The sequence below is a fragment of the Phasianus colchicus genome, chromosome Z (genome assembly GCF_987193195.1).
Source record: "Phasianus colchicus chromosome Z, bPhaCol1.hap1.1, whole genome shotgun sequence".
Taxonomy (NCBI): Eukaryota; Metazoa; Chordata; class Aves; order Galliformes; family Phasianidae; genus Phasianus; species Phasianus colchicus.
Genome location: NC_143476.1, coordinates 36,752,321 through 36,773,486, shown reverse-complemented (window position 1 = coordinate 36,773,486; position 21,166 = coordinate 36,752,321). Strand labels below are relative to the sequence as shown.

Sequence of the window (21,166 nt, the reverse complement as noted above, 5' to 3'; positions counted from 1 at the left end):
ATTCAGTAAGTCTTATTGTTCTATTCTTTGCCATATAGGAAAGTGGGGTGACATGGATATGTTGTGCTGTGAATAACAGAAAGGCTAAATCCGTTCTTTAAGATTTTTCTTTGTATGCTTTAGTTGCTTACCTACATGCACATTTATTTTGCATTTTTTTGTTGCTGAACAGCAGCAGAAATATCTTCATATATCTTCATATGATTGGGGTCCCGTCCTGCCCAGCATTCTCCACCATATGACTTTGAGGGGCTGATCCCACATCTGTTTGGTGCACACTGGAAAAATCTTCCTGCCAATTCCTGGCAGATGTTTTGCAGCCCTTGTCCTTAGCTGTTTCCATCAGTGCAGACTGTTGAAGTGAGATATTTGAAATGGGCTCTGTACTAATAGTCCAGGTAACAGTCCTCTCCTGCTCTAGACTAATCAATCTAACTGGCGTTCAGGGCAGGACTAATGTGAGAAAAATTTAGTATGAGGTTCATGACACATCTCCCTTCTCACAAAAACAAGCAGTATAATACACTGTTTCATCCACTCAAGACTGGACAGAAACCAGCAGGCCTTCTGCCAAAGGCAGTTAATCCAGCTACTGACCAAGAACTGGGCACACCTGGGGTTTCAGGACTGGCTGTGCCCTGAAGCTACACCACGTGGGTTAGGTGGCAGTGCTGACATGTACCCAGGCCAAAGGGCTGCTCATCTTTGCTCTTGTTAAATCATTTTTTCATGGTGCTAAAGAAAACATTTGTTTCTCACTGACAGAGAATTACTGGAATAATCCAGCAGCACAGCAGAGACAAGGAATACAAAGTAGTCTCAGTAGCCTAATTACTAACATGCCCTCTTAATTGAATAATCATCTTTCCAGAATTGAATAATCATCTTTTGAGATCACTCTTTAGTATCTTAAAAGAACAGGAAATCCTTCATTATCCTTCTACTGCATATTTGACCTCCTCAGGGCTTGTGTGGTTTTTTTTCAGCAGTACTGTGGCTAATATATTATTACTTCTGCCCTGGTAGGGAGAAAGGTAATAGATAGTTGTGTGGCAATAATACAGTTTAATCCCAGTCACACTCTGGAACTATCTTTCCTTTTTGCTCCTGGATTTACAGTGAGCAAAAGTAATGCAGAGTGAATTCAAAGCCCATGTCTTTCACTGGCACTTTTTTAAGGAATAATTTTTTATACTTTGCTTGCATGACAAGTATTCCTTTAGATCTTACCTCTGCAGATGCCTATCCACAGCTAGCTGGCTCGTAAATACAGAATAACAATTAATTCTTGTGCTAGGAAAGAGTAACATGACTCATTCAATGATTTGTTCTCATATTGCATGCAGACATGGAAGATTTTTCTTTTATAATATTCTTCTTTTACGTATTCCTTAAACATCACCTAATCAACTGTTTTAAATCCGTAGGTAAAATCTCTGGCTACATCCTGTCCAGAAGAACTCCAAAAAGGAAATGTACTAGCCTGGCCAGATTTCCTTCCAGGAGTTGTGGGAAGAGTGAAGATAGATTACAAGAGTATATTTTGTGCTGGTTAGAACTTTGTTTTCTATAACCCTTTTTTTTTTTTTTTTTTTTTAACAATGTTGTAAGACTATGTTATGAGGTTAAATACGCTAGTTTGCAGCCTGTGTCCTACAAACCTTGAATAAATTATTTTGAAACTTAACAGTTGGAACATTCAGTCCTTCATTCCTCAAATTCCACAGTTTTGTAACAAAAGTTCATTGGAATCTCTGACAGAGATTTATTACTTCCTGAATTGAGATGAGAAAGAGTGAAGATGGTGATTGGTCAGAAGGAGGTTTTCTTTGTCTTTTCTTATAAAAGTAATTGGACATTATTAAAATACCTTCTGTCTTCTCACTCTTTTCCTACATATTCTTTTCCTTATGTTGTATTTTGATGATTTTCAAAACTATCTGAATCCAAGTTGCTTAGCGTAACATTTCTCAAACTTTTTCCTGGATAAACTTACACAGGATCAAGCAGTCAGTTAAGAAATGTATTCCCAACAGCACATAGATATATCTCTTACTGTACGCATGCATTTTGTCCACAGATTGTCCATCTTTGCAAGGATCTGTACCACATCTGCGTGCCTCTTCATCTGATTTAAAGCCAGGGTCAAAAGTCAGCCTTTCCTGTGACCCAGGCTTCCAGATAGTGGGAAACTCTGTTCAGCACTGCCTTAACATGGGACAGTGGACGCGACCCTTTCCACGCTGTGAAAGTGAGTTGTCTCAGTGGGCTGGCAGAATTAGGAAACCGAGACTTCTATTTGGGCCCTAATGCTATTCATGGTCTCTTTATCCCTGTAACTATGATGTGATCCATCCATTTTACAGCATATACAAACATGTTTAAAGTTAAACTCAAGTTCTACTGGGCAGGAAGTACACTGTGATCTGATTCTGGCTCTTTTTTAGTCAGTTTCTAATGACTGTGGCAGAGATGAGTCCACTTGGATCCGCAAATATTCTGAGCTTTCCTTCCCCATAGCACCAGGAATGTGGGAGATGCACAGGAAATACTAGAGAGTATGTCGAGTTTCAAGTGTCACTGAGAATGTTTAGTTTGAAATAAAATCCTTTGTGTTAGTGTATTCTAGAGTAATTTCTTTTAAAGACAACAAATATTTCTGCCAGAACTTAGAAGACACTTCTAGAAGACACTTTTGGAATTTCTTCTAGGAAAGTAGGCTGCATGCATACTCCTATCTTCTTTTCTTTTATCTGTTCTTCTATGACTGTACATGTGACTGTAGTTGCATACGGTGGAGCTGACCGTATTTCTCTTTTCAACAGAACAGTAAATTAGCTCCAGAAGTAAGTTAATGCGTGATCTCAAAACTAATCAGAGATTTGGTGATAAATCAGCTTGGATCTGGAGAGATTTTTTTACTACACTCAAAGAGATGCTAAGGGTTATATATATGTCAGGAGCTCCAGTCTCACTGTGATCTCAGTTTAGTACTGTGACCTTGCAGTAATCTGCTGATTTTGTACTGTTCAATTGCAGTAATATTGATCTTGTTTTTCAGTAAAGGGAAATAACAGGAACCTCCATACAAGCTTAGTTTTCCGTTTTCCCTAAAGCCCACTAAAGATTGTTGATTATCAGGAGAACAAAAAGACATCTGCTGAGATCTTAGTCACAGATTTCTCCTCCAAAGCTAGCAGAATGTCAGGAGCTGGAAAGTCTCTGACAAGTGCCCACAAAGTAAGACTCTTCTTTACCTGTAATCAGTTGGCTACTTCAGAAAAATTCTGGGCCCATGTGAAACCATTCTGAAGTCAGTTTGTGTCTGCTCTGCTAATATCTGTCCCCTCTTTTCACACACACTGCAGGAATCAGCTGTGGAGTGCCTCCACCTTTAGAGAATGGTGGTTATGCTGCTGAGGACTTTTTTGCTGGCAGCACCATTACCTATCAGTGCAACAGTGGCTACTATTTGCTGGGTGACTTTGAGATGTTCTGCAAGGACAATGGGAGCTGGAGCAGCATTTCACCATCATGCCTTGGTGAGATATGCCATACATACTGCTGTGTGGACTGGCCATCTTGTACTTCTGTGCTCTTGGGTTTGGATGCAGTCTCATTCTGAAATTGTGAAAGCTAGGCAGAATCTCAGAAATCACATTCCAAAATACTTTTTTGAAATCATGTGCTCAGCATTGTGTCAAGCCAGGACTCCAGTCTGGTACCTTTCTTTCTCAATCCTGTTGTAAGTCCCAAACCCTATAATCCATACCTAATAAACCTGCATTACACTGCCAGCCTCACTACTTTCAGATTCTAGTCTTGGAATCCTTGCATTCTCTGCTACTGAACTCTGCATTTCCCTGCTCCTCAGCATGCCTGTCAGCAAGCAGCTGCAGCACTGAGTAGGCTGGGAGTGCAGTTATGAACACAGCTCACATAGTTGCCATATCTTAACTTCCTTCCTAGTCAGCTGGGTCTGATGTACCAGATGTAGATTTAGGGGCTGAAAGGTGAGAGACCAGCACTCTGCTGCATACGCAGGGCTAAACGTGTCTTCTTGAAAGGCCATGTCTCCAGCAGATCCCCACTGGAATACACTGACAGGCTGTACTCAAATTGCTACTGCCTCACTCATGTTTAATATGGGTTGCAGGGTAATAACCTGGCAATGTTTATGTTTGATTTGACTGGTTGTTTTGTCCAAACATGCAGCTACAAAACTTAGGTGTGGGTTTTTTTTCAGTCAAAATGAGCAAAAGTCAAGTGAACAGTCTTCTAGTCCTGCAAAAATTCTCTTTGGAGCAGGATCCATCTTGTTTTATAGCATCTAGTCCTTTGGGACTCTAAAATTCTCTAAACATACCATCCAGTCTGCTGTTCCTCTCTTTAATCAAAGGCATAAACGTGGCCAGATTCAGAGTAAATGTTGCACGGCTGTCCACATAGTTCAGCCTCTCTGCAGTAGGAACAATACTCTGGGAAAGGAAATTCCCTGTACTTCAACTTCTAGACTGAAGAATAGATGTGAAAAATGAAAATAATAAAAATTAAATTAAAACCCTGGGCCATCCTTTACCTTTCTTACTCACTCTCAAGGCAGGCACTAACAAAGCCTGACACAAGCTATACACCTATGCCCTGGGATATTCTTTTGCTCTGTTACAGATGACTCAAGTGTCCTTCCAGTCTTTCTTGTCTTAAAAGAAACTACAGGAGGAGCAATCACTCAAGTTCTGCTGTGGTAGTATTTTGCATTCTCCTGATGCTTGTGTAATTGGCAACAGCTTTGATTTTAATGAATCATTAACATCCTGCATGTCAGAAAGAAACTCCCTTTATTTTCGTAGCACTGTTGGGATCTTTCATGCTGGCCAGACTCCTTCAGCAGTGAGGAGTTAATGCATTGATTCAGAAGATCTTGTATTTTTAACTGTACTACTTTTTTTCTTGCCTCAACGTGGGCAAAGGTCGGCATCTATCCTGTAGAAGGATTTTGAAATGAAGAACTGTTCTATCTCATAGTCCTCTGATTTATAGGAGGAATAATCTCTGTCACCACTATTTTTCATTGACATATTTTGAAATTTGTCTTTTGCTGTTTATGACCCACCATGAACACTTCTGTTCAGTCAAGATTTGAAATCTCATATGAAGTATTTTGGGCTCAGGGATATTTTACTGTGCAGTACCACGTGACATGTAGCATAAATTATCAATGGGCATTTGTAGGCACTGTTATGATATAAATAGTTAGTTATAATAACTGATGTATTTTGAACTCATTTTAACTTTCCTGTCAGGTACAGACACTTCTCATTTTTGGTCTGGTGTAAGTCTCTTCAGCACAGATGGGTCTTTTCTGATGTTTTATGGTTCAGAATGTTTACCCATTGACTAAGCTTTCCTGTCTTAACATTTGGGAAGTTTGAGATGTAAAGGCTTTCTAAGTGAGTGTTTCATGCAAAAGTGAACCCTTTTAGTATCTGTCCGAACTATTAAACAACAACACATGACCTACATTGAATGTTCTTTCACTGCTTTGAAACAAAACACTTTCGTGGAAGCATTGATTGAAGATTAACAGGAATTTTTCTTCAGTTTTCTCACATTTTACAAGATTTTATAGTAAGTTTCCTAGAAAACATAAATACTAATTTAAAAATGAAATCTTTTTGCTGAAGCATCAAAACTGTGACTGAATTATGCTAATTAAAGCAACTCCTTTTGACAGTGAAACAGAAATTTGAAGCAAATGTGTGTTACAAATACCATCCTAAAGACATCTTTAATATGTTTCTTTTTTGTAGATGTTGATGAATGTGCTGTTGGATCAGACTGTGATGAGCATGCATCCTGTCTCAATACAAATGGATCCTACGTTTGCACTTGCATTCCACCTTACACAGGAGATGGTAAAAAATGTGCAGGTATGGGAAAGAAAAACATTATGCTAGTCTTCCAAAATTCTCTATAGGCCACTGTCTTCAGCTGTGGAAGACAGCTGCCAATAATTGATCGTAGAGAGGTACAAGAGAAGCATGCTCTGTGCATCTAATCACTTTGGCCTAAACAAGGCTGTGATTAAGTGTCTCCATTATTGACAGAATTGTCATTTGGATTCTGTTACAAAACACATGCCCTCTTGCACGTGCAGTACATATGCTGGGGGTGGCAGTGTGTGCCAATTTTTGGAATAGAGCTGTGTAGTAAAGAAATATTTGCATTTAGGCATTTGAATAGTGGTTGAGTTGCCTATGGAAACATTAAGCAAGGTGGCTTTGAGTAAAGATGACAACACAGTGGCATAGGTTGGAATAAAAGATGACTGATCTGATTTCAGGTTGAGGACTGGACACACAGGAGTGAGCTTTCTCTCATGGAGAGATAAATGACAGCTAGATTTATTTGATTCTGACAATGAATGCAAACAGCCAGAGTGCTTACACTCAGAGTGCTTTATCAAGATTAGCTTACTTGCATGAGTCTTCAGTTTCTGTCACTTAACAGAGAGAACAGGGAAAAGCAAGCTTGAATTTGGATTATGGGTGTTTTCCATGTGTTCTGCTTTCTCACCTTTGGAAAATTCTCAGGAATATCTCCTAAAACTTTTCATTAAACCTCATACTTAGTGATGTCATTAATAATTTTCTTTCATCTTCCTCAGAACCAGTGAAGTGCCGAAATCCGGGAAATCCAGCAAATGGCCATATGTATGGGGACATGTACAGTGTTGGCAGTCAAGTAACTTTTTCCTGTGAAGAAGGGTTTCAGCTGACCGGAGTGACTAAACTTACATGCACGGAGTCTGGAGAGTGGAGCCACTCAATACCATATTGTGAAGGTGTAGTTCATGAGGCAACTGCCAATTGTAACGTGCATCAGTGTAGAGATGAGAGGGGGAAGAGTAGTAGCTTAAAGACTTCAGAGACCATGACAGCTAATGAATTTTTTTTCTAGCAGTCTTGAATCACAAGATTGAAGTCTCTATTGTCCTAAGAGATGTAAGTGCCAACTAAAGTTTCTGACAGTTTGCATATTCACAGTGGAATGCTTCTGCAGATCCTCCAAAGTATCAAAGGTGTAGGTTCATCTCATTACCTTTTTCTTAATGTAAGCTATAAAAATGTTTTTCTTTTCCATCCAGTCTCCTGTTTTCTAGCAACTTGTGTGAAAATAATGTCTTAAAAAGTATTAACAGCGTTTCAGTGTAAAAAGCAACAGGCTGGTGCACACAGACATACATGACATAATTATAAAAACTGTTTTAGAAAACCAGAACTAATGAGGTGAAGCAACAGTAAAAGGAAGGGGTGATGAAGGAAAAAAAAAGATTTTGCCCTCAGGAGGAGGTGAAGATGAATTTCTGTTGATGGCAAAGTGTGTGGTATGTGGAACAGTTCCAGCTACCTATTTCCAGTTAGTCAAATCTCTCCATTAAGCTGAAAGAAATAAAGAGCCTTAAGTGTCAGCAACAGCTTATCCAAGAACGCAGTTTCTCTAAGAGGTTTAGATCTCTTCAAACCTATTTAGTGAAAATAAATATTCTGGTTTTCTGTTTTTTTTTAATTTGTTTTGCATCAACTTCTCTTGTGATCCTATCTTTTTAAAGCTATATCCTGTGGTCGTCCCATTATTCCAGAGAACAGTGCCATTTGGGGCTCAAATTTTACATACCGCAATAAGGTGATATACAGGTAGGAATTTAATGTTTGATGTCCCATTAATAATGAGCATCTAGCAGCAAATCAGAAAGAGCATGTCTGAATTCAGAAAGTGTTGAAAATAAGTGGAGAGGAGTGAGCTGGGTTTTAAGTGAACAAAAGATACTTGGTTACAACTGTGGCTGTTCACTAGCAAAGCTGAATGTTTACTTGCATACTAATTTTCTGTGCCCTGCCAAGAAAGCTGGTAAATGAGAGTAAATGAGCAACAAAGGCAGGAAAGGGGTAGCCAATTAGAGGCCATAAAAGTTCATAAAAGGCTCTGTGTTTGATAGCAACTCTTTTTTTTCTCATACAGGTGCAAAGATGGGTACAGCATAGTAGGTGAAAAGGAAATAATGTGCCTTGCTAATGGTGTTTGGAACCACCCTCCCCCCTCCTGTGAAGTGGTGACATGTCCTAGCCCACAAGATATTAGCAATGGAAAATACACAGTCACTGGCACAACCTACCTTTCATCTGTATCATACAGTTGTGACAATGGATACAGGTAAATGCTGGAATATTCCTGAGACAAATTTTGGCAGCATGCTTCCAAATTTAAAAATAGCTGGAAGATCTCCTTACATCTGAAATAGACAAGGCTGGGATGATTGCTCAGAAAGTTAAAATACTGAAAGAAAATCTAAAAGACTTCTATAAAGCTCAGAAGTAGTTCCTGCTTTTCATACTGAATTATGTCTAGATCATTCAGATTCTGCCACACACGTATATGTATGCATGTATGCAACCCTTTCATTTTACCATTAAGCTCAAATACATATATTGAATATTTGGAAATCAGTTCATTATTTTTGGAGGTTCTCATTTGTCTTTAAAGATTATCATTCACCTAATAGGCTTTGGAGCATATCCAGTATTATGTTTGGTATAGTTTTAAAGTGCCTTTAGTGAAATAATCTGCTGTTATTCATTTACTCCTCAAAAGCTCAGCAGTAGTTGTTTATTGTAGTCTTTTACTCTGTTTTACATTTGTAATCAAAGACATTGTAAACACATTTCTAATAAACTGCAATTACAAATGAATACAGTCATGTTGTATTCAAGGTTAATTGCAATTGTGTTAATTGCAAGTTACTGCCTGTCCCTGATATTTGCTTGTGTCTAGCAGATGTACTTTGACAAAATATGGCCTCATATGGACCTCTAGGTCTGATTATTTTTTTGCTTTTTCCTGCTGCAAGCATTCCCCTGTCCAGATGCAGGCAGGTATGTGAGGTATGCTCATCTGGTAAATGTTTAATCCATTCACTCAGTTTTCTGAGTAAATACAGTGTTTAAGTACCTGAGTGAATCAGGTCGCAGTCTAGAGTGAGGTTGCCAGTCTCAAGTTAGGCAGAGTGTTGATGGTATACAGCTTGATCATCAGAGAAACATAAAATCATAGAATCCCAGAATGGCTTGGAAGGAACTTTAAAGCCCACCCAGCTCCAACCTCTCTGCTGTAAGCAGTGCTGCCACCTACCAGATCAGGCTGCCCAGGGCCCCAGTCAACTTGGCCTTGAATGCCTCCAGGATGAGGCACTCCAGCTTCTCTGGGCAGCTGTGCCAGGCCTCACCATTTTCTCAGTGAAAACTTTCCACCTAACATCTAACCTAAATCTCTTCTCTTTTAGTTTAAAAGCATTCTCTTCTGTCCCATTACTATGTAAAAAATCAGTCTCCTTCTTGCTTATAAGCCCCTTTTTAAGTACTGGGAGGCTGCAGTGAGGTATCTCCACAGTCTTCTCCTAGATAAACAAGCCCAGTTCTCTCTCTTCTTACGAAAGGTGCTTCAACCTTAAATAATTGTTCAAACACCCCATGAGCCTTTATTGCTCAAAAATGGTCAAAATTACAGCAGAATTTAGTGTGTGTGTGCAGAGTACATTGAGGTCCCAAAATAATTCCAACAGCTTTCATGTCAGAGCATTCTGAAAAACAGTTTTCTGATAGCATTGTGTTTTCATGAATAGAAGGTGAGATACTGAACTCTGCTGAAGTCAAAGTCTCCTTGGCTGGCGCCAGGAAATCAGAAGGAAAGCACCTCATGTTCTCTCTGTTCACACAGCCTGAAGCAGCAGTCTTAATAATGATTTTTGTGTCTCAGCCTTCAGGGACCGTCTGTACTTGTCTGTGCATCTTCAGGGAACTGGAACAGCACACCTCCAGCTTGCAACATTGTCTCTTGTGGATCTCCTCCTGCCATCAAAGATGCAGTGATAGAAGGAAATAACTTTACTTTTGGAAACACGGTCTCTTACACATGCAAAGAAGGGTATGTAGTTTAGTACTACTGGACTGATATTCAGGACAAGTAAAACTGTTGCAGGCCATACAGGCTTTCTCCTCTGCTGCTTCACAAGTCCTTTATAATTGCTCATGAATTACTTTGTCACTGCTTCTGTCTTGCCTCCCTGGGACTTAAATATGATGGAGACTGTGGGCTGTCAGGTTAGTATGGGACACCAAGGCATTTCCTAAAGCAGTCAGCTGCACAGCAGCTGAATATATCTTGAAAAAGAAGAATGGAGAGAATTCAGAGAGCAGGACAGATGAGTTTCTTGGAGCTAGATGTAGTACTTCTCTGGTAAACTCAAGGCTGTGACTGTAAAGAATTCACCATCTCATCACACTTAGAAGAGCATTGTTTTGTTTTGAGAAGTAATGCAAGTGTTCTGGTGTTCTAAATTCTGGTTACTTAAAACTGTTTATTGAGGTGCATTATTTTCTTTGATTTCCATCTGTGCAGTGTAGTGACCTTTCAGAACAAATTTCATGGCTCCATTTTGATGGTGTAGCATGAATGTAATGCTGGCCTGAAATACTGGAAGAAGCTATGCGCATGCATATCTTCACAGCTCATAAGCAGTCCTTCTGAACTTTTTGAAAGTGCTCTGTCCAAAAGACAGAGCACAGCTGAGGAGTTTTCACAAGGTTTGGCTCTAAGTGATTTGGAGGATTTTGTGCTTCTTGTTGATGACAAAATGGTAGATTAATATACCAGCATATTGCTTTTAAACTAGCTTTGCAATATTATTTGTAATGACATTGAAATAAAGCTTCCTCTGTTTTTTGTTTTTTTTTTTATTGCATTAAGATTCAAAAAGCTGCTTCTTTTTTTGTATGCAAGTATTTGTAATAGGATAGGATAAGAGCATTTAAGGAGTGTCACTGCTAACTAAGTGGCAATGAATAGAATCAATAATAATTAGCACATAATAGCGTCTTTTTCTGAAAACAAACCCTACAAAGAAGGCAAAGCACTTTCATTGAAGTTGCTATAAAATCTGAACAACTGGTTTCCAGCCTGCAGCTGGAAGAAGTTATTGGGACCCTTCCGATAGGTATTGTTTATTTGCTTTCTGTAAGTGACACCACAGAGAATTTAAAACTGAGCAAAGACATGATCACAGATAAGATGTACATCTTTAAGCGGCAGAAGCTTGAGCAGATTGATGAGCAGTATGGAATAATGCCTGTTACTGCATCCCAGATTCAGAGTAAAGAAATGTAACTGCACTAAGAGTAATCACACTGCAGAACTTCATTGTAAATTATATTAAAAATACTTGTTTCTATATTGTTTTTTACAGTGGAGTTTTAAGATCTTACAAAATCATTACATGCAACACCTTTTCTAGGTAGATTGCTAAAGAGCTTCTCATTATTTGCAAGTGTGAAAATAGATTGATGCATCTAATACAGGAAACCACAAGACTTTTTTCGGGCTTTTCATCCCTGTCTCCCTTCAGTTCTGCTAAACAGAAATAATTTCTGGGTGGAATAGTTTCTTTGAGGAGTGGATACCCTGTCCCAGTGCGGTATTTGTTCATTTGCAGTAGAAAAGTTTCAGTAAAAATGGAAGTTAAGGAATAGGAATCAGATGGACAGATAAGAGAGTTGTATTCTGCTCAAGGTGTTCTAGGATATTTGTTATTGTGACATCTCACCCATGGATGAGTTTGGCTTTGAGGTCTTCCAGTTGAAGTTGGTGGTAGCTGTTGTAAAGGATCGTGGATCCTTTTCTGTTAGCACTTTTCTGGAGTGCTAACAAACTATATCTGCGGGGGCTTAAGAAAATGTAGGTGGCATTTAACAATGTTTGATTGACTTCCTATATGGTTTCTTATCCACAGTTACACTTTAGTTGGTCCTGCAACCATAGAGTGCTTAGCTAGTGGCAAGTGGAGTGTGAGCCACCAGCAGTGCCTGGCAGTGTCCTGTGATGAACCACCCCATGTGGAAAATGCATCGCCAGAGAATGGCCACCGCCTCTATGGAGATATAGCTTATTACTTCTGCTCAGATGGCTACAGCCTGGCTGATAACTCTCAGCTGCTTTGCAATGCGGAAGGGAAGTGGGTGCCTCCAGAGGGCAAGAAGATGCCTTTCTGCATAGCTGATTTCTGTGAAAAGCCATCCACTGTCTCATACAGTATCCTGGAGTCCATCAGTAAAGCCAGGTTTCCAGCCGGCTCCATTGTGAGCTTCAAGTGCATGGAAGGCTTTGTTTTAAATACTTCGGCCAAGATTGAGTGCCTTCGAGGAGGCATCTGGAATCCTTCTCCATTGAGCATCCAGTGCATTCCAGTTCGCTGTGGAGAACCTCCCAACATTAGCAATGGCTATGCCAGTGGGACTAACTACAGCTTTGGAGCAGTGGTGGCCTACAGCTGCAACAAGGGGTTCTACATCAAGGGGGAAAAGAAGCGCACCTGTGAAGCGACTGGCAGCTGGAGTGGCAGTTTGCCCACATGCCACCCAGTTTCCTGTGGAGAACCACCCCAACTTGGGAATGGCTTTATTAAGGTAAAAAATCTGTTTTGTCATCTGCCTAATAGCACAGCAAATTGAATACATCTTCATAACTGATTCTGTTTTTTTCTCAAGGAATTCAATTGATTTCCTTGAGATCTCAGTCTTCACTTGTTTAGTCTGAGTGACTTTCCTAGTCATCTGGAGATGTATATAAAGTACTACTGCCAGATAATAAGCCTTACTCTTTTTACTGCTGTGAAAAAGAATCTGCTTTGAATTAGATAAGTAAGTGTGGGATAATTTCTCTGTGTGCTTTAGATGCAAGCATATTTCCTTGCTGAGGTCAGAAGTTGTCCTTTCCCTATCGAATTGCTTTGCAACAATGCCCAAGGCTAAAAAGCTTGTGGAAACTCAAAGCTGTAACACCTCTTTAATCTGTGTTGTGCTAAGGGTAATACTGTGGTAAGGAAGATCAGAAACATTATCATAAAATTTAGCTTTGAATTTCTTTAGCATTATTCGCCTGAACATTTATCCTCTTTCCTTAAGTCTAGCCACATGGGAGTGTACATTTGCTAAGAACTGGGGCTTTTGCATTCCAATTCCCATATGAACGTCTAGCAGTAATAGCAACAATTTCTGCTTGGCCTTCCACACATATACATCCTCTAATTAATGCATATAAATTGGTAGTGTCTTCCTTAGGCAGGTTTACTCTCAGCTCTGCAACTTTGATAGACTTCTCAGCTGCCTGCTGAAAACTCTGCAACTACACGTGAGACACTTACAAAAGTCCCCTAATAGTAGTACATCTGAAGATTTCAGCCTTGGGTACACACGTAAGCTAAAGAACTGTAGCTACAGTAGTCCATTTCCTGGCAGCTTTTCTCAACATATTTCTGTCTTTCAGTTTATGTTTCTTTTGGTCTCACTGGTCAAGAGAGGAGAACACAGAAGGAAATATTTTCTAGATTCACTCTCTAACCCTTGAATTTTTTCTTCTCTTTTTGATGGTGCTTTCAGATTTCCTGACAGCAGAGTGCATCATTTAAGGAAAGACATGCTGTATCTCTTACTCATTTCTTTGCAGACAGCCTTGTCTGCTGTCTGGAATTCAGCTAAAAGCTAGATCAAGAGAACAAAAATAAAGCAATCAGACTCCCCCTGCCCCATATTTCAGATATGTCCCTGTCTTATCTTTTTTACAGGAAACAACCGGGCACTTCTTTGAAAATCAGGCAAATTATCAGTGTGAGTCCGGCTACCATCTGGTTGGGAGCTCAGTATTTATTTGCCAAGCCAATCGACAGTGGTACAGTGAATCACCTCCTCGCTGTGTTCCCCTCAGCTGTGGAAAACCACCACCCATCCAGCATGGCTACTCCAAGGGAGAAACCTTTGATACAGGTTCCAAAGTTGAGTTTTTCTGTGAAGAGGGCTATGAGCTGATTGGAGATGTTTCTTGGACGTGTCAGAAGTCTGGGAAATGGAACAAAAAGCAAAGCCCAAAATGTGTGCCAACAAAATGTCCAGAACCACCCTTGGCAGAAAATCAGCTCGTTTTGAGGGAAGTGACTTATCAAGTTGGTGTTGTACAGTTCTCCTGCAAAGAAGGTTATGTCTTGCATGGCTCCTCTGTACTGAAATGTCTGCCCTCTCAACAGTGGAATGATTCCTTTCCCTTCTGCAAAGTTATACAGTGTCCTGCACCTCCGTATGTCCCCTTCAGTGACACCTTGACTTCATCCCTTTATTTTGGTAGCACTGTGAAGTATATCTGCGTAGATGGGTTTTTATTGAAGGGCGAGCCAACTATCAGATGCCAGGCTGATGGTTCATGGAGCATGCCATTGCCAGAGTGTATTCCTGTGGAGTGCCCCCAACCAGAAGAAATTCAGAATGGCATTGTTGATGTGCAAGGCCTCACCTTCCTCAGCACAGCACTCTATACATGTAAACCAGGTTTTGAACTGGTGGGAAACACAACTATTCTCTGTGGAGAAGATGGCCAGTGGCTTGGAGGAAGACCAGTTTGCAAACCTATTGAATGCCCACGGCCAAAGAAGATCCTCAATGGCAGATACTCATTCACAAACTTCCATTACGGGCAGACAGTTAAGTATTCCTGTGACAGAGGTTTCCAGCTCCAAGGAGAGGAAACACTAAGCTGTCTAGAGACAGGAGAGTGGAGTACAGATGTTCCCTCCTGCAAAGCCATAAATTGCCAGCCCCCTCAGCCTATTGAGAATGGTTTTGTGGAGGGTGCAGATTATAGCTATGGGGCCATGGTTATTTACAGCTGTGTGCCAGGCTTCCAGTTGTCTGGCCTTGCCATGCAGACCTGTGAAGAATCAGGCTGGTCCAGCTCCACTCCTACATGCCTCCCAACAGACTGCGGCCTGCCTCCTCACATTGACTTTGGGGAGTACATGCAGGTTAAACATTGGGAAAAGTATTCCAATATGGAGAGTGTGACAGAGAGCCCCTCCCTTTCACGTACATTACTGGGTGACAATTTGAAGAACTTCAAAAGTTCTTCAAAGGAGAACAGTGCAATGCAGCTGACAACTTTCTTATTTGGAACTATCATTTTATACACATGTTACTCTGGCTATGAGCTCTTGGGAAATCCTGTTCTAGCTTGCCAAGAAGATGGGGCCTGGAATGGCACTGCCCCCTCCTGCATTTCAATAGAGTGCACCTTGCTGTCACCACCAGATAATGGATTTTTACATTTTACTGAAAACACTCCTGGTAGCATGGTGCAGTATACCTGTAAGCCAGGATTCACACTTATTGGCTCTGACACACGACTGTGTTTACAGAATCGACAGTGGAGTAACACTGCTCCACACTGCAAAGCGATAACATGCAGCTCACCTACACAGCTTATGAATGGGAATGTAAGAGGGGAAAACTACACTTACGGGAGTGTTGTCTACTATGAGTGTGATCCTGGCTACCAGTTAAATGGCCCCACAGAGAGGAGATGTCTCGAGAACCAGAAGTGGGATGGTAGTGAACCAATTTGTATTCCTGCTTCCTGCAGCCCACCACTGGTTTTGGAGAATGGTCAGGTGACTGGGGAGGAATACACATTCCAGAAGCATATAGAGTATAGCTGCAACGAAGGTTTTGTGTTGGATGGAGACAGGAGTAGAGTCTGCCTTACAAATGGAAGCTGGAGTGGAATTACTCCAGTTTGCAAAGCTGTGACCTGCCCTGTGCCACTGCCTCTTCCCAACGGGAGAATGAGTGGCTCAGATTTTGGATTTAGGAAAGAAGTGCAGTATCACTGCAATGAAGGATATAATCTGCAAGGAGTGTCCACACTTACCTGTCAAAGTGACGGTAACTGGGATTCAGAAGCTCCACACTGTGAGCCAGTCATTTGTGGACCTCCTGAAGACATCTCCCATGGCTTTCTGAATGGCTCGGACTTTACCTATGGGGAATATGCACAGTATGTGTGCTTTCCTGGCTATGAGCTGCATGGTAATCCTTTACGGCAGTGCTTGTCCAATGGCTCCTGGAGTGGAAGCCTTCCATCTTGTCTCCCCTGTGAGTGTCCTGCACCACAGGTTCAGAATGGGGTCGTTCTTGGTGAAGATTTTAGCTGTGGGAAAAGTGTCCAGTTTCAATGCCTGGAGGGCTTTAAACTGCTAGGGCCTTCTGAAATCACCTGTGAGACAGCTGGCAGGTGGAGTGCTGGGTTTCCTCGCTGTGGGCAGATTTCCTGTGGCTCCCCACCCATCATCCCCAACACATTCATCAATGGGAGCAGCTCTGCAGATGAGAACACTGTCATATATACCTGCTTGACAGGTTTTGTCATGCGGGGGAGTCCAGAACTAACTTGTGTGGAGACAGGTGTCTGGAAAAAGCCATATCCAAGCTGTGAGCTGCTAAGCTGTGGCCCACCACCTTCTGTCCCAAATGCAGAGGTTCTTGGGAGCACTCATACCTATGGGAGCAAGGTCCAGTACAGGTAAGAACACTGTTGCCGTGATATTTTTGTAAAATCATTGTATTAAAGAATGAAGATGGAAACCTTTTGCACCCTCAGTTAGTCAGTTTTTAGAGGACCTGGAAGAAAATGTATGCTTTATCATTGTGTAAATAGATAAAGCCCACATCCCCATGCACATACAAAATATTACTTGGACCACAGAGAAAACTCCAGCAGAGTATTTCAGCAAGGTATTTCTTCCACCATGCTGGATCCTTTTTCCTCTGCCTTCTTCCTGTCCTCTGAAACACTGCGCTGCAGATGTAGTTTTTCTTAGTGGGTAGCAAGAACAGTCAGCAAGGCAAAAAATTATTTTCCTCTTTTGGCACCCCATTTACTAATTCTTCCTGCTTCAGTTTCATGTTGTAACAATACAGAGAGACTTATCCCCTGTAGTCTCATCTAATACATTGCAACGCTGCACTGTCAGTAAATGCTTTTGATGCACACTCTTTTTCACAGACAAGGTGAAGGGGATGTGTTTGTTCACTTACAAGTAAGTCCACTGCTGGCCAGATTCTGCAGGCCAGTTGATTTGATCTTAGTGAATCACCGTGTGGCACAGAACAAACCAGCCTTGAACTTCTAAGCAAGCAACATTTGGTAAGCTTAAGGCTTGGTTTGTCCTTAGAAGAAAGTAAGATCAGCTTTAGAATTGCTGGAAGTTGCAGATCGGGTATTCAGCAGTCAGAAACTGAGAAGCTGTAAGAGCTCTTGTCATTCTGTCATTATTTAACCAAAAGCCCTCCTTGCAAAGGGAAGGGCAGTACAGGGTCTGCACTAAAGCACTGAATATTCTCAAAGCATTAAACTCACCAACTCATTTTCCCTTGTGGTGCTGTAGCAACAAGAAGCAGTTGAAGTCTGATACTTCCGGCTATGGCAATGGAATGCTTTTGATATAAGCATGCTTCTAGCAGGGTGTGCTTATGAACAGCTAATGCTGAAAAATGACTGTCTTTGTAATGAGGAGATCAGTTCATCCCTAGCTGTATCTCTGTGGTCAGATGTTTGTGCTCTTGTTGCAGATGCCTGGAAGGCTACACAATGGTGACAGAGGTGGATGTATGCACTTGTCAGGAAGATGGACAATGGTCTCCTCAAAGTATTTCCTGTTGCCCCAGAAAGTGTTCTCTCCCAGGAAATATCACCCATGTCATAGTACTTGGGGACAACTTCACTGTAAGCACAAACATCACTTTGTCATGTGTAGAAGGCTACACTCTGGTGGGAGCAAGCACATCCACATGCAAGGTATACTGTTATCTGCACTGTTTTATCTTGCAGGCTCTTTTGAATTCAGGAGTCCTCTTTTTTGCGTAGTTAGCTTTTGGCTTTTAAATGCACACAATAAAAAAGAAAAGCATGTCCTGCAAAATGTAGTATGCCTTCTTGTTCTCCAGTAGGAATAATTAATAGTTTTCTTCATGTAGATTTTCAGAACTGGAAATTGACATTTTATTTTTCTGTCAGAAACGAATGCTGTCCTTTTAAAAGCATTCATTTTATCACACTTCAGAGATTAAATCATGTACTTCTCACAGGATTAGTACTTCTTGTTAGAGAAGGTCTGCTCTTATATTGCCCTTACAAAGATCAATTGAAGCAGGGGTTAAATGTGTTTGATGATTTTCTGTTCAGGTATCAGGCTTCCTTCAGAGAACAGGGATGGGCAGCTGAAGCACTTAGTCATGATATTGAACTTTCAGACAGGAGAAAAGTGCAGAACATGGAACTGGGCAATTCTCATTCTCATTTTTCTCCTGTTGTGTTCTATGAGCTGTTAGGTGACCTTGTACAAAGGAACTTGTTTTTCAAGGTCCTTTCTCCATTCATACTTTGTTCTTCCCATGTTTTAAATGCAAGCTGAGCACTTCTTTCAAAGCTAAACTCCAGCCTTTGTTGACCCTCTGGAAATGGTACTTACTGAGTTTTGTTAAGTATTTCACAGATAACATTACATTAACCACATCTATAAGCCCACAGGTATTGGATGTTTCTGTTATGACTTCCCTAAATTTTTCATTTAAGTACAAATTGAGCATATAGAATGATGCTTAACACTTTCTTATCACACTTATTTTTCAGGAAAGTGGTGTTTGGATGCCGGAGTTTTCTGATGACATTTGCATTCCTGTGTCATGTGGGATCCCAGAATCTCCAGAGCATGGATTTGTGGTTGGCACCAAATTCAATTATAAAGATGTGGTTCTTTATAAATGTGATTCTGGCTATGAATTACAAGTAAGCAAACTCATTCCCTAACACTCTAAACTTTTAGTTGTCCTTTCCTGTTTTTATGTGATGACATAGAATATATTATGCCTGCTCTGCATTAGTGCGTACCCTTAGCTGCTACAGAAGTTCAGTATCTGCTTTTATTACTGTTATGTAGAGTGCTCACAGTTTGTCTGGGGTATTCTTTCAATGTGTTAATGAAATAACTGAAGCAACTACAAACATCCTGCTCAAGTATATGTATTCAGCGAATACCTTTTAGTGTTACTTTTTAAGTGAAGATTATTTCAGCCTTCTGAAATCATTACTTTAAAAAAATTTTTATTACTTCTGTGAACAGTGATACATATTTCTGGTATTAAGTCATAGAAGAATTGATTTCTCACGTGTTGCTCTTGTACCAGCTCTCTGATCTCAGATCATATTCTTCCCTCAATTTCATAACATTCCAAGCATTGGGAGTTAAAAAATCAAAGCTTGAGAAAAATGCTACTGCCCTCAGTTCTGTGATATTGCTAGATGGTGTGGAAATTATTTCTTTTTTTCTCTCCTTTTTATGAGACAGACTGCAGTTTGTTTAATGGCAGTTTTATGCACTCGTGGAGGTGGAAACACCTCCATGTTGTTTTTATTATGAGCACCGTTACCTCTATCTGAGTTCTGGAGCACCTTTGATGTCCAGTTGTCAGGACGCATGCTAACCACTTTACAGTTCCATCATGTGTTTTCAAAAGCTGCTGTGAATTCATAAATTGGTCTCTGAGGCACAGCATGGCCACAATGAGCCCCAGGGGATGCCAGTATACAGGACACTCAGCAAGGGGTCCTCAGGACAGAGGCTGTCTCTCCCTTCTCTGTTCTATGTATACAAGCAAAATGCAATGTCACACCTCTAGACACTGCAGTAATACCAATGATAAATATAAACATAAACTTTATGCACTTGGTCACTCAGTATTTATAAAAAGGAGAGTTTAGAGAGTGCACAGGTAACAACAAATCTCATTTGCATTGTGTTGCCACGTGTAATAACACTAGGGATGAAGGGTTAAGTTGATATTTAGGTAGATAGGTAGAGTTGCTGTTAAATTGCGTGTTTTTTGGTCTTAAGAGGCCAGCTTTTGAATAGTAAAAAATTGATCTATGCTTTATATACCAGCTTCGCCACCTAGTGTCAATCTGTTCTCCTGTGTTTTTATATTTTTCCTCTGGAAAGTTCAGCCCACTGGGTATAGTGCCATACAGCACTTATTCCAGACAGCTACCCTTCTCATTGGGCTTGATCTGTAATTACAGTATATTAATTCAGGGGAGAATTTTGGATGTTCTTCAAGTTTGGATTAAACTAAGAAATTAGTAAAATATGCACATGAGAAAGAAATATTATTATTTATTACCAAATTTAAAGCAGGAGTGCTTGAGACATGATGAAAGTCAGCGTAGTGTGTTTACAAACCACAGGCTTGAATTGTTGTTGAAAAGAATGCAAGTTAAATTTTCATTAAGGGGGTACTGGAAGGAGACGTGCCATGGTAACACATTCCTGGGAACAAGAATGGCAAAACTGACAAAAACAGTGGTACTCCAGGGAGACAGACAAGGGAAATGACTAACTGACCTCAAGCAATTGGTCTGCAAACAATAATTTGCACTTTCACACTCTGCTTGGCCTGTAGCATTCAGCTCCCTGTTGATGTGGGTTGCACATGGAGGGAAAGTTCACTGGGCTTGCTGGATATTAGAGTTAAAGGAGGAAAAAAGGTGTAATTGTTTTTTGAGTATTGTCTCTTGTTTCACAGGGTGATACAGAACGGACTTGCCAGGAAGACAAGCTTTGGAGTGGCTCAGTGCCAACATGCAGAAGTATGTTCCATCTGAGTTTCTCATTTGATGAATGTGGTCAAAGGTGGTTGAAAACACAGTGTTTTATAACTGATTTATAACTCACAGTGTCTTCATATGTCTAAAACATTTTGGTGAGTACCACAGATTGCACCCTGGGAGATGTCCAGAATTACTGGTGTATACAGGTAACAGTGTGAAGGAAATCACTACACCTTCCCACCTCTGTGCCCTTTGCCTCTAAGAAAGCTGGGCAAACAAGTTCCAAAGCAGTTGATGTTGAATATTTTCACTTTTGTATGCTTTATTTCAGACACAGGGTTCTGTGTCCAAGACATTCTTTCTGCTGTTTTGTCTTTGTGCATGTTCTGATAAGTTGAAGGAAGATTACTAATGGTGTAAAGCAATGTAAATATTTTGCATTAACTTCGTGCTTAAGTAAGACAAGAACAGTAGAATTTTTCTGAAACTTTGAACAAAGAGTATCAGGAAATTGGAGAGCTGTATTCCTTCATGAGGTTATTAATACAAGAAATAACTGTCATGTTGCAGATTATTTTCTATTTTGGAAGGGTGGTGTCTGAAATCTAAGCAGTTCTGCCAATTTGAGATC

At 40.5% G+C, this 21,166-nt stretch overlaps 1 protein-coding gene across 4 annotated transcripts in view; it reads left to right on the top strand.

Moving 5' to 3' along the window:
• Positions 1 to 21,166, top strand: part of SVEP1 (sushi, von Willebrand factor type A, EGF and pentraxin domain containing 1) — a 122,647-nt gene that overhangs the window by 80,900 nt on the left and 20,581 nt on the right. For all 4 annotated transcript variants that reach the window (XM_090132326.1, XM_031608351.2, XM_090132327.1 and 1 more), the window contains 13 exons: positions 1,428 to 1,551; positions 2,081 to 2,251; positions 3,369 to 3,542; positions 5,811 to 5,930; positions 6,668 to 6,844; positions 7,613 to 7,697; positions 8,023 to 8,214; positions 9,814 to 9,981; positions 11,843 to 12,515; positions 13,673 to 16,452; positions 17,502 to 17,727; positions 18,562 to 18,717; positions 20,511 to 20,574. In XM_090132326.1, the coding sequence (XP_089988452.1) occupies positions 1,428 to 1,551; positions 2,081 to 2,251; positions 3,369 to 3,542; positions 5,811 to 5,930; positions 6,668 to 6,844; positions 7,613 to 7,697; positions 8,023 to 8,214; positions 9,814 to 9,981; positions 11,843 to 12,515; positions 13,673 to 16,452; positions 17,502 to 17,727; positions 18,562 to 18,717; positions 20,511 to 20,574 (5,110 nt within the window). The remainder of the gene's footprint in view (positions 1 to 1,427; positions 1,552 to 2,080; positions 2,252 to 3,368; positions 3,543 to 5,810; positions 5,931 to 6,667; positions 6,845 to 7,612; positions 7,698 to 8,022; positions 8,215 to 9,813; positions 9,982 to 11,842; positions 12,516 to 13,672; positions 16,453 to 17,501; positions 17,728 to 18,561; positions 18,718 to 20,510; positions 20,575 to 21,166) is intronic.